At 31.9% G+C, this 19,008-nt stretch overlaps 3 protein-coding genes and 1 long non-coding RNA gene across 4 annotated transcripts in view; 1 reads left to right on the top strand and 3 right to left on the bottom strand.

Moving 5' to 3' along the window:
* The first annotated feature begins 42 nt into the window (after nt 1-42).
* Nucleotides 43-5,172, top strand: LOC143076469 (mitochondrial import inner membrane translocase subunit Tim10-like). The gene is made up of 2 exons (XM_076252258.1): nt 43-216; nt 3,520-5,172. Exons 1-2 carry the CDS (start codon nt 134-136, stop codon nt 3,725-3,727), a joined length of 291 nt encoding a protein of 96 aa, XP_076108373.1. The 5' UTR covers nt 43-133; the 3' UTR covers nt 3,728-5,172.
* On the bottom strand, nt 718-2,506 carry LOC143076468 (zinc finger protein 862-like). The gene is made up of 6 exons (XM_076252257.1): nt 2,462-2,506; nt 1,931-2,360; nt 1,644-1,829; nt 1,401-1,553; nt 1,096-1,297; nt 718-968 (listed from the first exon to the last, which is right to left on the bottom strand). The coding sequence occupies exons 2-6, from the start codon at nt 2,207-2,209 to the stop codon at nt 766-768; spliced, it is 1,023 nt and encodes a 340-aa protein (XP_076108372.1). The 5' UTR covers nt 2,210-2,360; nt 2,462-2,506; the 3' UTR covers nt 718-765.
* Nucleotides 5,173-7,018: 1,846 nt separating the features above from the next.
* Nucleotides 7,019-19,008, bottom strand: part of LOC143076467 (uncharacterized) — a 50,054-nt gene continuing 38,064 nt past the window's right edge. The window contains exon 13 of the mRNA XM_076252255.1: nt 7,019-7,409. Within this exon, the coding sequence (XP_076108370.1) occupies nt 7,381-7,409 (29 nt within the window). The 3' untranslated portion in view covers nt 7,019-7,380. The remainder of the gene's footprint in view (nt 7,410-19,008) is intronic.
* Nucleotides 9,080-10,293, bottom strand: LOC143076470 (uncharacterized). The gene is made up of 3 exons (XR_012978665.1): nt 10,006-10,293; nt 9,372-9,432; nt 9,080-9,135 (listed from the first exon to the last, which is right to left on the bottom strand). It is a non-coding gene; the product is annotated as an uncharacterized LOC143076470 (long non-coding RNA).

The following is a 19,008-nucleotide window of genomic DNA, read 5'->3' as shown; positions in this document are numbered from 1 at the left end:
ACGGTTTTGATTTGTTGGTGTAAGAGGCAAGTCCTCGCCATTAATTGTACTTCCGGTTTATCCGGCTACCTGCACGTGGGAACCCACTAACTATATTACAACATTTTTTTTATTTGAAATATTCACATTTAAAATGGCAACGCCTTCTTTAAATGAAGCCCAGTTAAAGCTGGTATCGGATTTAGAATTAGAAATGATGGCAGATATGTATAACAGGTGAATTGATAGACAGAAAGTGTATTTCAGAGTTGTAACCAAAATTTGACCTTTGCCATGTTTATATTGTCAGTGTCAAAGACAAGTATCAGAGCACTGTACATAATTCCAAGTTTTTGGTGGTATTGGTGTTGCTCAGTCTTTAGTTGGTTTTTGCATTTTACTATGGACTTCCAGAGATAAATTTCTAATGTGTCATGTGTCTAATAAACCACCCGCTCTATTTTACAAGGCATGTTGTTCTTGTGTTCTAGTCATAGATTGCAAAGGTGGCGTTTAGTTGACTGTAAATTCGTGATCAGCTGTCAATGTTACAAAAAATAAACTAGACAATCTCAATATGCAAGTGCAAAAGGAAAACTAAACGTAAACATCGCTCCATCCTAGTCAAGATAAACTATATCTTATCGTACCTGTTATACCAGGGATCTCCATGGATGAAAATTGAACCATGGAGGAAAGCTCAATTTGAAAAAAAAATCATGATTGCGATCAAAGAAGTTAAGAAAGAGTGATTTGAGCAATTATACACATTTTATTATACATCAATCAAACATCATCATTTATAATCCCAATGTCAAGTTTTCTTTGAGACAAAGATGCCCACAACTCTGCAGCCCTGTTGAAATTAAAGTCCTTTCCCTCTGGTCCCTGAGTGGACACCATCATAAGGTTATTCAGGACTTTCTGTGAAAGTCTGTTTCTGGCCCTAGTCTTCACCCTGTTGAGGACACTGAATCCTCTTTCACAATCTGAAAAGTAATGAGATAAAATGGTAAGTATCTGACATGTTTAACAGAAAGGTTTATGATTTAAAATGTTAGATGCATTGCTATTAAACTATATTTATGCCACTGAAGATAAAAAGAAGACACTTGCCTGCTGTAGAAGCTGGAATTAGCATACAAATCTCTGCCAGTCTTGCCAAATTAGGGTACAACTGCCTGTATTTGGTCATTAGAATTTGAAGAATAAATTGTGTTGTCTTGTCTTTATTTTTATGTATGACCATCTTAAAAGACTGGAACTCTTGGAAAACAGTTTCTTCATCCATCAGTTGGCTGAAATGAGCTGCAAGTGTCTGTAAAGATATGTATTTCATTAATATATTGACACTTGTATTATTTGGTATTTAGAATGAAAAACTTTTTAATTCAGGAAACAAAATAATTGTTTTTATTTACCTGAATCTTTTCCTCTGCATAAAAGTCTAGGTCATATGTGTCTAAGTTTTTCATAGCAGATGGATCAAAACAAGAGAAGGTTGATATGAGTCCTGCATCTGGAAATCTGTTTTTTATGTTGTCTGATAAGGCAATGATGAATTTGTCATGCACCTGTAATAGATATTAAAAAATAAAATATTGTTTACACTTTAGAGATGAAATAAATTGTGAAGAAAATGAAAGGTAAATGAAAATGTTTACCTTTCTTTTGAATTCATCTACATCACTGATTCCTCTTCTAGTAATGGAGAAGCCATTTTCCTCTAAAGTGCTGATCATAGTTTCACTTTCCTTAAAGTATCTTCCTGGTATGGATAGCCTGCTGTCCAAGAAGTCAAGTGTAATTTGAACTTGCTCCTGAATGGTAGAATAATCTAAACCTGACTCCTGTAATTGATAATAAAAGTCTTACTCCATGATTACTTGTATGAATTGAAATAAAGGTCACAATTATTGTATAAATGGAATATTTGATATTTTATAATTACCTGAAAGCATTTAGACAGCATACTCAATTGAGGCAACAAGTCACACATACTGTACAATACAGTAATAAATTGCACAGTCTGTACATTTTTGGCTAGACCAAAGGCTAGGCTGTCATGTCTTTCATTTGCTTCTCTCTCTAATGACATCATTACACTGGGCAGAATCTGTCTGAGGGTATCACAAGCCTTGTCATGGGACAGCCATCTCATAGCCTTTGGCTGCTTCAATTTCAATGTGGGGTTGTCTGAGATTGTCTGGATGTTTTTGAGTGCAGCCATTCTTACTGGGGAATTGTCATAGAACTTAAACAAAGCATCAAGGTGTCAGAACATTAAATTTCTTAATTTCCTGGATGTTGTCTGCAGCCTGTCTCACAGCCAAGGCCAACCTATGAGCCACACAGTGATTACTTATAAGTAAACTTGATTCCTAAAAGGAAATGACAATAATTAAAAGTACATCGTATTCCAAATACAGAAATATAAAATAAAACTAAAAAGTCAGAGCATGAAGTAGAAACAATTGTATACCTGTTTCAATAAGGCTGCAACTCCACCTTTCCTTCCAACCATCACTTTTCAATACCTATAAAATTCGATTTCACCTTCAAACATATATAATACCTTCTAATTTTATTAACTTGATTGGTAAAATTTATGTACAGCCGTAGGGTTTTTGTCTATACCGTACTGTATATTTACCTGTAAAATTACTCTCCAGTATCGGAGATGATTAAGCTTGTATTTTGACAAACAAAAATGGCGACGACTACGATACAATAATAAATATTGACAATAATTTTAACGATGGCGCACATTGTTTAACGATGGCGCAGACAAATTTAACCATGGAGGAGACAATTTGACGATGGCGCAAGGTAACGGAACCATGGCGGGGCGCCATCGTAAAACAGGTCATGGAGATCCCTGTATACACTTGCTTACCTGAATATCCATGCTTCTTTGTTGATTGATTACAAACGGATGACAATTGTTAAACTTCAGCTTCAAAACACGACTATAATTAGCTGCCATATTTTCACAACACTGACAGATGGAAATATTTTTTGACGATCATACGAAACTTATGCTAACAAAATGATAAAATCGTGCACAGAAGACTTAAGTTTAGGATATGTATGGATTGGTTCTAGAGTTGGATTAACATTATTTTCCACCGGTCAATCTTTTCATATGACTTTTAAGTAATAAACATGATAAACATGATAAAGAAATTGATGGTCATCAGAAGTGATGAAACCAGCATTAATTAAAAAAAAAAATCATTTGATATAATTCAAAAACACTCTAACTGAGGGGGCAATAGGGGGTCCTTTAACATGTTGACAACACCTTGATTTTGGCAAAAAAGCTGATTCATGTAACAGTTAACCAAGTGGGTTGAAAACAAATAACAGCTTAAATTGATCTCAGACATGTCAGATAACAGTTAAAAACACCTTGAAAAGGGCCATAACTGATAAACACAAAAAGGTATCCCCCCCCCCCCTTCTCTTATTTTGTTCATGTTGCATAACCCCACTATTATCTATAATAATAAATGTACATATATATTTTCTGTGTTTTAGAATGACCACTGCCTGTCAGAAAAAATGTGTACCACCCAAGTATAACGAAGCAGATTTATCTAAAGGTGAATCAGTGTGTTTAGACAGATGTGTATCCAAGTACTTAGAAATGCACGATAATATAGGAAAGAAATTGACATCTATGTCACAACAAGACGAGGCTACTGTGAAGAAAATCCAGGATCAAATGCAGCCTCAAAAATCTTAACATAAACTGTTTTAATAGTTGTGATATTACAATTAAAGTATTTATACAATGAAGAAATGAACAAGAGACTTACAGGAGAAAGTGTAATCAGTACAAGGAATAGTAGGCCATTGATAAAAAGATGAATGGACTCACTGTCATCAGCTGTTCTTCTGTTATAGTCATAGATTGCAAAGGTGGCGTTCAGTTGACTACATACATTCGTGATCAGTTGTCAATGTTACAAAAAATACACTAGACAATCAGTATTAAATTTATTATATTATTTTATTTTTTTGATTTTTTATTAACTAAATTTAGGACATTCTTCTAGTAAAAATTTCATTTTATTGGTTGAAATTTTCACTGGGTTTCATTAACCATGATAACCTAAGCCAACTGTGGTAAATAAGTGCTAGCATGGCTAGATAGATATTGTCACACTCAGTCTCTTAGTTTTTATTGAATGTATCAGTGTAAACATTCGAACGTGACCACAGATGACTAATCCAGTATGATTTAGATTTTCATAGCCTCAAAAAAATAAATATAGATTCTTATAGTCCTCTCTTCCCCCAAAAAAATAATTGTTAGCATGTCTAATGGGACATTGCATAATAATACTCTTTTTTTCAAACACAAAATTTTAAGTCTTCTTGCTGTTTTTGTTATTTTTTTAGTTTTCTAACTAAAAGTATAAATATTTTCAACTTGACTTCTTCAGCCTATAAAGCACAACCATTGTAGATCACATTTATTTATTTCAAAACAGAATGAGTATTGATCATGTTGATCAACAAAATGATATATGTGATTTATTGCTAAATTTGAGCAATTCTGTACTATGACTCTTAACAATTTCCAATGGTTTCTGTTGTTTGATTACATGTATATTGTTGTGATTGAAATAAGTTTTAATATATCAAGATGTGTTGTAACTTGATGAGTAAATATTTTTTTTAAATTTATATTACTTTTGTTCTTTTTTGTATCAGGACACAATGTTATTCAAGTTAACCACCTCATGCAGTGTGTTTTCATTAATGTCATGCGTTCAATAAGTTGTGTTTACATGTATGTTTTTCATGAGTCATTGCTTAAATATATATCCCAGTCAGAATATTTCTTATTTAGAGAATCATAAAGAAATTTTCTCAACATTTCCTTGTACAATGTATATGTACCTGTATATTTCTCCTCACTTAACTTTCTGACTTATCTCTCTTGTGAAAAATGTGATATTATGAAATTACTGAACTAAATTGGTTTGCACAATATGTCAATGATGTCAATCATATATTTCTTTTCATTCATTAATAAAAGCATGTTAGGAAAGCCATTAATCTCAAACTTTCAAGAGGTCAATTAAAAACCAAGTTTGAATCAAGGTATTTCACAATTTTTTTAACTTCAAATTAACAGACAAACTGTATCTTTTGAATTATACAATAAAGGAGTACTGGCTATATGATAGATTGCATTTTCTGAGATCAAAAGGACACCAATGACGAAAAAAATGTGTGGCAAACTGATTATTTAAGTGAATTTTCTAAGTCCAAGAACCATAACTCTGCACAAAATCATCAGACCAGAATAAAACTAGAATTTGATCTATAACTTGTCTTGATAAAACAATACACCTAATATCAAATCAGTTTCTTCAAGCACAAAGAAAAAAGTGTGGTAAACTGATTTGTCAGATGGACAGATAAGTCAAAAAGATGAACTAAGTGCAAACCTGAAGTCCCCTTTGACTTGACTTTGTCAGTAGGGGACTAATAGAGAGATGTGGTATGACTACCAATTGGATAATTATCCATCAGAAATCAAAAATCAAAATTTAATTTTAGACTCAGTATATAAAAGAACCCCAAGACATCAATTTTTAGTACAAACAAAAAGAAAATTTTATTTTGGACACTTTTGACCTTAGTTAGCAAAAAATCACAATCACTGAATTACCACTGATTACTGGCTCCTGACTTGGGACAGGCACACACAGAATGTGACAGTGAAGGATGGTGCCAAAAAAGAAAAATAACAAAAATACAGAACTTTGAGGAAATTTCAAAACAGAAAGTCGCAAATCAAATGACAAACCAAAAGCTCAAACACATTAAACAAATAGATAACAACTGTCATATATCTGCCTAGGTACAGGCATTTTCTTGTGTAGAAAATGGTGGATAAAACCTGGTTTTATAGCAAACACATGAACACACTATACAAAACAATAAATAAAAAAATATATAATACAGCAACAAACAACAACCACTTAAGGTGGTATCTAACACTACAGGGAGATAACTCTGTAAAATCAGATAAACGTTTTAATTACCTTGTGTTGTTAAGGGAATACAAAGCTTCTCAATGATCAAAATAAGTGTTTGTCAAACTGCTATATAACCAGTGTAATTTTTCTGATAAAACGGTTGTTTTGAATATTTAAAAAAAAATATGTTTTTGTCAAAGGGTCAAAAGAAAATTAAACAAGCCAAATTAATTTTAGTGAAAGTGTTGGGTACCACCTTAATTACAGGCTCCTAAATTTGGACAAGAAAATAAAGAATTTAGCTGTGTAAAACTAGTAGTTTGAAGGCACCAACCCTCCTCAAACCTGGGATAGTGGTGAAACAGCATGCAAGAAGGTTTCTAAAAAGGATGGCATTAGGATATGTGAATCCCATTAAACTTTACACATCAACACCTGTTTATATATGTAAACAACAATAACTGCAAAAAAACATCAGACAGGAAAAAATTCTAACTTGATCTGTAACTTGTCATGATAAAACAATACCAATTATTAAATCAATATCTTCAATATAAAAGAGAAGATGTGGTATGATTGCCAATGAGACAACTCGCCATAAGAGACCAAAATGACAAAGAAATTAACAACTTTAGGTCACGGTCTTCAACAATGAACAAAGCCCATACCCCATAGTCAGCTATGAAAGGGCCCCGATTGACAATAATGTAAAACAATTCAAACGAGAAAACTAACTGCCTTATTTTTGTACAAAAAATGGTGAAAAAAAGTGTGGAAAACTGTCTATTTTATCGACCTTTCTAAGTCCAAGGACCATAATCCTGCACAAAATCTTCAGACAGAAACAAAATTCAGACTTGATCTGTAACTTGTCATAATAAAACAATGTACCAATTATTAAATCAATATCTTTAAACATGATAAAAAAGTGCGGAAAACTGATTTGCGCGACTGACGGATGCAATTGAACAGACAGAGTGCAATCCTAAAGTCTCCTTAGCTTTGTCAGTAGGGAACTAATAATTAATAATAACACAGAATACTAAAAAATATCTAAATTTTGCAGATACATGTATAAACTAAAAACATAACATAATAAATATATATAAGTATAAATATCACAGTCCAAAATGAAATATGTAATGACATGATTTTATCTCAGATCATTTGTATTTATAACAGTATTATGAAGTCAGTTAAAAATTGCACACTTGCAATAAAAGTTTTTAGTAGTTGTAATAGTCACCAATGTATGTATATCATAATATTTAGGTGAATCGTATAGTTTTCAATTTTCTGATTTTACCAAAACTGTACTGATTGCAACATATATCTGTAACCATAGAGGGAAAAAGGTGTGTTCCATTATTTTCTTGTTTTCAACTACTATCTTAATCTACTGTCAGCTTGTATTCTGTGGAACGTTGATACCTAGAAAAATAAACATTATATTATTCTTACTACTTAATAACACATAGATTTGGTTGAATAACAGTTTTAATGAACTAGCTATAATAGGACTTGTCTTGCTAATTTAATATGTGCTTGCTTCTTTCAAAATACCCTATTAAAAAAAAAAATCCCTATTATCTCATGTCAGGTTTGTAGGGCAAAGCCTCATTTTCTCTCGTTCGTCATCTTCTCATCATGCAACTCACTATTACTTTTGTGAGGCCTTATTATTTCAGATAACATGTAGTCTAGGCTATTAATTGAGTTATCCCCCCTTCAATTCAATGTTTTTCATACAACATTTTCATTTTAGTCTTGCATAAATAAAAAGAACAGCAGCGACCTATCATAATGATTAGTACAAGGTACTATTTACCCCATAGACAAACTTGGGTACTGGAATAATTCACATAATACCAGTGATTAGAAAACTCCAGTATATTAATAAAATTGTACGAACATTTATATTGCCATGTCCTTCAAACTCAGCTGACATTAAACGATTTGGTCTGTTTTTGGTCATTTTTGTTAATACCTTAATGCTTTACTTGTTTGGTTTCCAAATTATTTCCCCTTAACCACTAAAGATGGTTGCAGGTTGTTCCAGAAATATGTTGTGTATAACTGATTCCATTTCTAAAAGGGAAAATCCATTGTTTTCCTTTTTTATCTTTGTAAACCATTTTAAGATTAATTTAATACATTAAATGCTTTTTTAATACTTTATTACTAACTTAAGTATTAGATTTTTCATATTGGCTATAGAACTTTTACAAATTTTACAATATCTTGTAAATTTATTATGAAATGTTTCCTTCAATATACTAGTCCAAAGACCATTTTTAACATGTACACATAGCATAAAATTTGCTATCTGGTCGTTAGACCAAAACTGAAGAAGTGACTTTTTATTGTTGTAAAAAAAAACATCAATACAAACTTAATAAATACCAAATGTTTAATCCACAAATGTTTTGAATAAATATTGTGGTCTTTCAACCAAAAAGAATGTTGTCAAACGATATTGTATTATTCTGGTCTTAAGACCAAATATTCATGTATTTTCTTATTCATATAGAAAAAACAACCAAACAATTAAACCAATCTATAGGTTGTTTGATACTCATAAACTGGTCTTTAAACCAAAAAAAAGAAAAGAAGAAGAAAATGATTCGGTAGAATTTTTAGTATTTACTATTAAAAACAAAAGATCAATATCAACGAATAAAGGCCAGATAATAAAAAACACAAAACAAATATGACAAAAAGACACATCTAGGATTCACTGTCAATGTCATTCTAAGCGCTTTGGGTCTCTCACATGTTATCAATAAGTTACTACTAAGATATTTTGGAGAATAAAACAATTTTTATTAATGAAATATTTAAAATGTGTTCGAAACTTGTAATTACAACTGACAACTGTCTGAATAATATATAAGTTGGTTTGTAATAGAAGGATAGATATGTGATGTAACAATTCTTTCCCAAAGACTTAGGAATATTTTGAGGTAAAATATCAACACTAAATGCAAATATTCGTCTATCAAAAGATACATGAACAATGATTCTAAAAGAAAATATATCGCTAAGTATAATCTATGTTTTTGGTAATAACTTTTAGTTTTAAAATATATATGAAGAGTAAATTTTCTGGAAATTTCTTTAACATTCTTCTTCCTTTTCTTTGCTTGGCATGTTTTCTCTGAAATAGAAGAAAAGATATATTTACATAAATTTGCTTAATGCATATTCATCTTTTTTCTTCAGCTTTAAAGGAAGATATCAATATGAGGTTCAAAATGGCGATACCTTCGTGACTATTCACGGAAAAATTCTTGTCAATTGTCGCGATCGTAAACGATAATTTTTGGGCATACATACCCTCCAATATACTTAAAATTTCTCAAATGATAGAACAAAATACAAATTACATAATACCTTCTGATTCTTTTCTATTTCCTTTTGATGTCTTTTTTTGTTGTTTTGGCTGTACTTGCACCTGAAATGTACGAGTTCATATATACATTGTAGTTTGTTTGAACAAATCACGTCTCTACATTTTGTAAATAACATCGAATGCAGATTTTTAAATAATTGATCTTTGACTTAACATATAACAGAAGACGATAGCGAAAAAAAATGTCCCATTTAGTAGCGTGATCGACTTCTTAACATTGCAATGATTTCCACAGAAACAAGTATTAAAATGTGTAGTGGGTCGGTCTAAAGTTGGAGCGATATGACTGGTTTTTTTTTTACTCTGCTCCATGTTGAAGGTTTACTGTCACTTTCAAATGTAAAACGTAGAGCGCCGTTCCTTTGGTTTTTATTTCGTGACGTATAGTATTTTTGTGTCCTATATTGATAAACTATGTCTTATCTTTTAGTTTAATAAACTCTGGAAAGCATAATATACGGACAAACTTTTCACATCGACTTAAAGCATTATTTATATTGTGATGGTCTATTTTTTTACTTTTTTTTTCAATACAATGAAACTAGAGATTAAATTGATTAATATATAAAATGAGAAATGTGAAAACTTATATAGATAAGAACTAGACCTACTTACAAAACATTCCTCTCGCTCATTTTCCAATAATCTCCTTAGTTCTGCTGGAATGTCTTGATCAACGGATGGTCCTTGTCTTTTCAATTGCTGTTTGGGTAACAAAGGGAGAATCCATTTTGCCTTTGATAGAACTTTTGTCCTTCTGTATGGCAGACTGTCTCTAATTTTTTCTAGATGTCCAAGAAATCCTCCCCACCACTTTTGCTCTGTATGTTCTATTTGATCAGTAAATAGACATTGCCACTGTGGTATTCTAGATTTGATCTTATTTATATCTATCTTCTCGAATAGAGGATAGCCTCTATATCCTTAACGTTCGGAAGCATCTCCTTCAGACGAGGCATTGTTTCAGCATCATTCCTACGAAGAGTTTCAGCTATTTGGCTAAAAGCAGCATCCACATCTTCGTGTGTATGTCCTACTAATAAAAATGACAAATGCACCTGAAAAGAAAATTTGCTATTTGTAACAGTAAAATAATTGGTGATTTAAATACGCTAACCTGTAATGCTAGAAAGAACTAACATTATTAGTGTGTAAAATGCCAAATTGCTTGTATTTTAAGAGTTTACAATACCCATCGTATTGAAAGGCAGTAAACTTCAAAATGTATATGAATAAAGAGCACGTGATACGCCCGTAGTATTTTCAAAGAATTAAGTTCAAGTACTCCTAAATGTCATGTTATAAATCTATATAAAAAAAAATTCAAGGGATGTTATATTGATAGATATAAACCAGCCTTCAAAAGTTTCATGAACTCTTTTTGAGTTGTTGTCCGAAAACTGACTAATCTCCATCCCTTTATGACTAAAACCCCACAACTAGGAACGGTAATTGCCATAATATATAACATCGATAGCATACTTCAATAAACACTTCACCAAAGTATCATGAAAAATGTTCAAAGCATTTGACAGTTATTATCCGAAAACACTGGAAAATACCCCTTTTAAATGGATAAAATTCCTATAACTTGAACACGTAAAATCTAAAATTCATAAAAAAAGAAAGAGACTCACGTAGACAGATCTATATAAATAATGTTTGATGCAGATTGTTATTATCCGACATGTTGACAACGGACGGACGGACTAACGTTCAGCGGTATACCATAATACGTTTTGTAAACAGATGTACTTATACAAACTGTGAGTCAACTAGCCTATTTTTAAGATGTGTGTGTTAGCTCTCTGGTTAGAAAAAAGTTCCACCTAATTCATTAAGATATTAATAACTTCTATTCAATATAAGTTTCACTGGGAAAAACATTTCTAACTAAAATCGTAGAAGTATTTTACATCCATGCTAAAACCTTATATTACAGGCATCATAACTTACATGATCAACCAAAAGTCACACAAAAAATCCCCAAAAGGGGGTCTTGTAAATGAATGTTTTACAGACAGACGTACCATTAGCATGTATAAACTATAATCAATGATACATACATGTGTGCAATTTCAGAGGTAATTATATGGATAGGCAATAATTAATGTGTCAATTGATCATATATTTTCATAGTCTGGTAAGATACAATGTATATGTACATACTGTGCACTGTTCTTTTTATCTACTTGATGTGAATGACCCCATGTGGTTAGTATCTTTATCTGTGGAATTATTGTTGACAAAAGATAATTAATCCTTATTAAGATGTCACAGATTATATGTTAGAGAAGAAATATATACAAACCATTAATATAGTATAACAAGAGGCTACGTTTTTCAAGTCCAGTCCTACATTTATAGTCCCTCCTCGTGAAAAAGAAGGGGAAAGACGGTTCTGATCCCAAAATCCCGGGCTTAAAAACATGAAATCCCGAGGTCCCGAATTTAAAAAAAAAAATCCCGACATCCCGAACTTCAGAAAGAGAATTCCCGGGTCCCCAAAGCGTAAATCCCGAAATCCCGAGCTTATATAAACACCCCGAAAAATGTCCTGCCGCCCCTCAAGACCATACAATTTCGAATGAAGCAAATCATTGTATTTATTTCTCGAGTAATAATAACACATAAGAATTCAGTGCTGATGAATTTTAATGTACTATATTTTCAAGGATTTGAGGGATCACAGGACCTTATAATTATCCAATACCCACCCCCTCCCCCGGTTGGATCTGCCTATACATTATGTTTAACACTTCCCACAGTTTTAACCCTTAAACCAAACCGTTTTAAATCTTGAAATAACCATACCGTTTAAATCTAGCAATAGCTAATACTTATTTCTTGAAGTGAAGAGGAAGTCCTCAACAAATTTGCCGAGCGGAGGTAAGAGGAATATATATATTTTTTTTGCGTAAAACTATTTTCACCTTTAAGGGTGCACACGCTCATATATATACCCACACAACCACCAGGTAACTGTTCCTTTAAATAAAGTAACAAAAATCGCAATGATTTGTAAATTGCAACTTACCTCATTGAAAATGCGTTGGTGAACAAGGAGTTCACAAAAACCCAATACATATCGATTTTTATTTTCCCGCCAACAATTATCTGCTTGCAAGTACAAAATAGGCGGTAACTTGTTACCCTACAAGAACAATAATGATAAAATTACTTCAGTATAGTATCTTACCACAGTTTTACCTTATAGACACATCGTTTTATAATAAACTTCTTATAATCACTCGTAATAATCCGTATATGGCTCCCGAACAATTCATTAAAACTGTAAAACTGTCGCAAAATGACCAAATCGTAAGGGTTTGTGAATGTGTGTGATCCTTAAGGGCTCGTTAGATAAGTTCGTGGATGTGAAACGGTGCAGGATAACTGGAATTGTTCATAGATCAACTCAAACCATCTACAAAGTCAGCTAGGATCAGCCTATTCAGACAAAGAGATGTTCTACTTTTTAAATGATTAAACGAGTGTCTACGAAGAAGACAATTCAGACCGTGAAAATGCAGTGAGATTATAAATGATAATCATCTATAATAAAAAAGAATTCAATTTATGGAAAAATTACTGATTTACATAAAACTTTTTGGGGGCACATTAACTCGATTTCAAAGGCAACAAGTTAAAATGGCAATTGTTATGCCCCACCTACAATAGTAGAGGGGCATAATGTTTTCTGGTCTGTGCATCCGTAAGCCCGTCCCAGGGGCGGATGCAGGAATTTTCGAAAGGGGGGGGTGCTAACCCAGGGCACCCAGGGCAAAGGGGGGGTGCAAAACATATGTCCCTATACAAATGCATTGATCGGCAAAAATAAAGGGGGGGGGTGCGCACCCCCGGACCCCCCCCCCTGGATCCGCCACTGCGTCCGTCCGTCCGTTCGTTCGTGTACTTTGGACACATTCTTGTTATGTTAAATATAACAATTAACCATTCAAAAAGCACAAAACTCTGTCATTCAAATTATATGGCTAATCAGACGAACTTATTTGTTTTGGGTGTATAGATTAATTATTTTTAACAAATTAAAAAGATATGTAGAAATGTGGATAACAGTAAAACTCGAAACCAATTCAATACTTAATTGATATGGTGTGCCGCTTGGATTCTGTTATCTCATCCTTTACATATACTTTCGATTCAAAAAATGTATTACTTTTCATATAATGCCTAGGATAAATGCAACTTTTTATTGGTATGATTTTGTGGGATGTGTTCATAGGAGTTCAAATCTGAGAATCAGCTATTCCTTATGTCATGTTTACCTACGGCGAGACTTTTTGCTGTGAAAAAATACAGGGCGTGTCATATAACAAGTAATTGGAACTCTTTTGACCTTATTTCCGATTGTTTTCAAATATATTCATATATTTTCAAGCTGGAAATGTGACCAATTCAAGCGGCACGCGCTATCACTTTGTATATAGTATAGGGAGTGCTCATCACCACCCTCACCCCACCCGAGGTCACACATGTATTGCCTGATCATACGTTTAAATTGTGAAGTGTTTTACTTACCATAAGTTTTGAAATTTGGTGAAGAATTAGCATAAGGATATTCATGGTCAGGTTAGAGTCGTGCGCATATTGGTTCCAGTCGAGAAAGGTGAAAAAATTATTTTGTCCATGAGCTAAAACTCCGGTGACATGTGTCGTTAGTTGATCAACTTTATTCACAGCCTGCAATAAAACGTGTCAATAAGACAACTACATATATATGTAAGGACCAAAGTAAAAGATATATACAGATATAGATTCGTTTTAAAATTTTTTTTTTACTATACTAAAGAAATATAATAAAAATGATTTACAAGGCATACTAAAAAGAGGAAGTCTGTAAAAAACTGACAAAATCAAACGCTGTGTACGGAACAAGTTAATTCGAAACACAACTGCCATATTCCTACATTTTTGTAGCTTGGTACATACATTTTAATTTTAAAAAATGGAGGTACAATGTCGCGTATGACTGTATGGATCTGTCATTTAATTTACAGTTGTGGCGTGGTCGTAAATTCGCGAATAATTCCTCTCAAACTGCCGTCTAAACACTTGCAATGAGATAAAAGCTTAGTATGATAAATTAATTGTACATAAAAATCGCTCTAAATGGATAGATTGATTTATTGTTGGTTGCTTAACCTCTGGTGCTCTTTAAAAGAAAACGTTTGCATGGTAAAAGATACAAAATAATGTCTGCATAATTCCAAAGTTCCACATCAAACTCTATAATCGGAAGAAAACTATGATGTTCGTACATTTCCGAAGAGGGAATTTTCTGTTATATAAAATACCTAACTTACCTTTGCCATTCGACCAACAAAATGAGGAAGATTCGTTTTTGCTACAATGAAAACAAAATTTAAAGTTCATGTTATAAATAGGTAAAATTATGTAAAAAATAGGCAATCTGATAAACTGTTTAAATTGTCATTTCAGTCATCCAAATTTGATTTAATAGAATCACATCACAGTTAAATTCCCATTTGGAATACAAAAAAATAGCGGAACAAATAATTCCTTATCGAATTCGTTTCATTAGTTTGAACAAAATAGAAAAGATTTTAACTTCAATGTTTTTTCTGTTCATTCCAAATCTTATTGGTTATGCCTTTAAAGTTATCAGATGCTCAAAGGCAATGAGAAATTGGCAAACTGAGTCAATAGTATATCGACTTATACAAAACTGTCGGCAGTTTGTGTTGTGTTTCTGTTTTCATGTATACCCACGATCTCTTTTTACTCGTATATATATTCATACGGTTAAAATCAGAAAGCTGATGAAGCCTTGTAACGTATGAATATTGAAAAGACTAAGTGATAAAATTAATATATATATACTGCATACATATAGTGTAAACGTTTTGAAACTGTATTGCATGACTGTTTTACTATTGATAGTTTTGAATTCTTTACGTTTTACTTTACGTAAGTGAGTGTAGGGCAAAAAAAGGGGGGGTCCTCTGCGCTACAATGTATCAATCAAAATTTATCTTCTTCAAAAATTCAATAATGAATATAAGTTATGAGGGAAATCAGATGGATTTAAATTAATTTTTGTTGTCAACGGCCTCACACAAAAAAATCCATCAAATTTGGGATCAGCATATATTTTTTTAGGAAAACAAATCATAATTCCCTCCCCTTTGAAGTTTAATGGTCGTTCTCTAATTTTGGTGCTATTTTCACATTTCCTGACCGGTGTGAGAAAAAAAAAAATTCTCCTCACTATTGAAAAATCTGTTCGAGAAAAAAAAATATTCTCCTCACTATTGAAAAATCTGTTCTCGGCAAATGATTGGTTGAAAAGTTAATTGTGACGTTTTCTTCTTAATTTAACATACACAATTCAATTGAATGTCTTATTTAAGTCTCATCCCTCAACAAGTACATGTAAATAAATACATTGTAACTTGAAACTAACACTAAATAAATTGAGAGCCATTATCAGCTCTAGACTATAACATGCTTAGATATAATACACTAAACAATATGAAATAAAATACTATTTACACATGTACATACGGAGAGTGAAATCACTTTATATAATAATATCCATTATTCAGATGACGATAGGTCATAAGTTGGAAATAAGTACCGACTGTATACCATAGCAAAAAAGAAATTAAAAAAGAAACAACGAAAAAAAACAAACAACTACCAACTAATTTAAAACACTACATGGAAAATACGGAAATGGGGGTTAGCAATACGAGCGCATTAAAAAAAAATCTTATCGCATGTGCTGGAATATAGAAAAAAAGTAACTGTAGGTCTGAATAAATTACCTATTTTTTTAATTTTTTTTTATTTAGAGTTGTCGTCTTGCTTTATTAATACAATATTATATAGGCTTATTAAACAGTTGTTACAGTATAGCTAAAACAAATAGCAAAGAAACAATCACCACTGCTTAAGACGTAATCCCACTGAATGTGTGGATCGTAGCTTTTAAGTTATGCAATGTCCAGATAAAATGTTACAGAAGCTGCGCCCCGTGGTGAACATTGCCGTAAAAGTAATGTATGTATACTAAGTATTCCGATCTATAACGAAAAATCTCACCCGCGATCACATCCTCAAAGCAAGAAAACACTTACATGTAATGCGATTAGCTCTCCAATTATAACATTTAGGAGGATTAATACGTTACTATTAACAGGATTATATTAAAGTCTGTCTTGTGAAAATTCATAACTTGATAAACTTGTCTAAGTGGTTTTTTATTAGATGTCCGCTCCTGGCCCCATACTTTTGAAATTTACCATTTGATATCAGTCCTGTGACTGAAAACAAGCTCAGCGTATTTTAAAATATACAGTGCTAGGAAATTTCACCGTCACAGGCCGTAGGAAATTGTATATGGAACGTCGAAAATAGGATAGGAAGGTACAAACATGTGCAGTTCCCAGGAAAGAAATTTTGTATATATAAAAAAACAAAGGAAACATTTTAGTCTTGCTACCCACGTGTAACTAGCAAATCGATGTTTATCCTCAAGAATACCAGATTAACCTTTATTTGATTTATTAGGTTAATAAGGTCCACTAATTTTCCATTATCTAAATATTAAAGCATACCCAAAGAAAAGTGATATATACTGTATGATCTGTCTGCATTGAATATGTTAAATTCATTAAAAAGGAGTGAAAGATATAATCACAACAATAAATCATAATAAAAAAAGATGCGGTATAATTACAAAAAAGGCATTTCTCCGCAAGAGACCAAATTACACAGACATTAACCACTATATGTCACCATACGGCCTTCAACAAGACGAATGTTAATCAATTCAAACGAGAACACTAACGGCGTAATTTATGTACAAAATAAGGATCGAACAAAATAATATGTAAAACAGCAACAAACGACAACGTTACCACTGAATTACAGGTTCACGAATAGGGACAGGCAAATTTAGAATGTGACCGAACCAAGTATATCACTGGTATTAAAGAGATAATAGTAACTGCAATTACGATTATCCCAATATGGCGACGGTAGATATAGGTAAAATCTTTACACTCGTTTTTCTTAAATGTAGCATGTTTTTGTCAATAGTTACTCAGCTGCAAGGTTTATCTATACCATTACATCATATTTGAATCGTAACGGTGCACTGGAATTGTCTAAGAGCTGTGAAAATAGCCGTTGAAAAATTCGGGATGATAATCGTAACTCTATGGTATTTTTCTTCTTTGATAATCGTAATTTTCTTTATATGATAATAGTAACTGAAACATAATAAATGTGTCTTTCAGCATTCAATGGTATTTTGTGTGTTAAAAATGTAAATGCCCAGTTAAACGATGACATTAACGCATATAAAAATAAATGAAGAAACTTACAGGTTAATATCTAGGATAAATTTACCTATATATCTCTAATTGATGAGAAAAAGGATGGATTAGCTATATCCCATATTCCAAAAGTGCAATCCTTTCAATTCATTGCTCAAAATGAAAGTCACGTATACCACATTTTCATATGTCAAAAAAGATATATGTCTGTTTCATTGATTTCAGGAAGGCATTTGATACTATTAATAGAGATGCCCTCTTTTACAAATTGTCTTATTACAACGTAGATGGTCCCTTTTTTTTTTAGTATAATGAAAGATATGTATAAAGAGGTTTTGTACTTGGTAAAGATCTCGGAAGGTATCACTGATTTTTTTAATTCCTCAGTTGGGGTAAAACAAGGGTGTATTTTAAGCCCTACATTATTTTCTTTATATATTAATGATTTACCATCTATTTTTGACTCAACATGTGAACCACCCAAGTTAAATGATAATGATATATCATATATGTTATACGCTGATGATTTAGTTCTTATCAATAAATTCAGCCGTCCATATTTTTCCTTTGGATTCACTTTTTTCTATTTTATACTGATATATGATTTTAAAAATTAAATTCAAATGTTTTGATCAAATTCCCATGTATTTTAGGACGTTTCTTTAAACAGTGTGGATGGTAAAGGATCTAGAATAGTTACCAGTTTATTGTTACTATTGTTTATTGTCACTTTTGTTTTTTGTTACTTTTGTTTATTGTTACTTTTGTTTATTGTTACTTTTATTTTTTGTTTTTATTAGCCTTACCTATAGTCTTACGAAGCATTTGACAGACGAAAAAAACCACAAATACGTATATTGATAAATTACATCAAAGGGCCAAACATGTAGATTATCACAGTCGGAACTGGTTTAATTACAAAGATTTTTATAGATTTTAAAACAAATATTTTGTGCTTTAGAAAAATGCATGAAAATTAGGAAAGGCTAATTTATGTTTTCATTTAATAGAAAAGTACTAATTATATGGCAAGTATGCAAATACAAAAATGTTCCTTGTTTAGTACCTTCAATATTTTTCTCTACAATATCTTCCTTGCATATGTATGCAGCATACTTTTCATATACCGAGTATTTATGAATTTTTAATAAGTTTGTTTCTAATTTTGCGGAATATGCGTTATTTTATTCTCATCTTTGAAGTCATTCTTTGAATAAGTATTTCTTGTAAGAAAATTTAAAGCTACATCAATTTTATTTTTTGATTTTCGGGCTTTTGGCCAAACTATAAA

This window comes from Mytilus galloprovincialis, chromosome 5 (genome assembly GCF_965363235.1).
Source record: "Mytilus galloprovincialis chromosome 5, xbMytGall1.hap1.1, whole genome shotgun sequence".
Classification (NCBI taxonomy): Eukaryota; Metazoa; Mollusca; class Bivalvia; order Mytilida; family Mytilidae; genus Mytilus; species Mytilus galloprovincialis.
Note: the sequence above shows the minus strand (reverse complement) of the source record. Positions and strands in the feature narration are given on the sequence as shown.

What these genes read in the sequence shown, in the direction of transcription:
- LOC143076469 (XM_076252258.1), top strand. Translation starts at nt 134, where the DNA reads ATGGCAACGCCTTCTTTAAATGAAGCCCAGTTAAAGCTGGTATCGGAT. An exon ending in ATGGCAGATATGTATAACAG is followed by an intron (nt 217 to 3,519) that starts GTGAATTGATAG and finishes TCTGTGTTTTAG; the next exon opens with AATGACCACTGCCTGTCAGA.
- LOC143076468 (XM_076252257.1), bottom strand. Translation starts at nt 2,209, where the DNA reads ATGGCTGCACTCAAAAACATCCAGACAATCTCAGACAACCCCACATTG. An exon ending in ATGCAGAGGAAAAGATTCAG is followed by an intron (nt 1,298 to 1,400) that starts GTAAATAAAAAC and finishes ATATCTTTACAG; the next exon opens with ACACTTGCAGCTCATTTCAG. An exon ending in AATTCCAGCTTCTACAGCAG is followed by an intron (nt 969 to 1,095) that starts GCAAGTGTCTTC and finishes ATTACTTTTCAG; the next exon opens with ATTGTGAAAGAGGATTCAGT.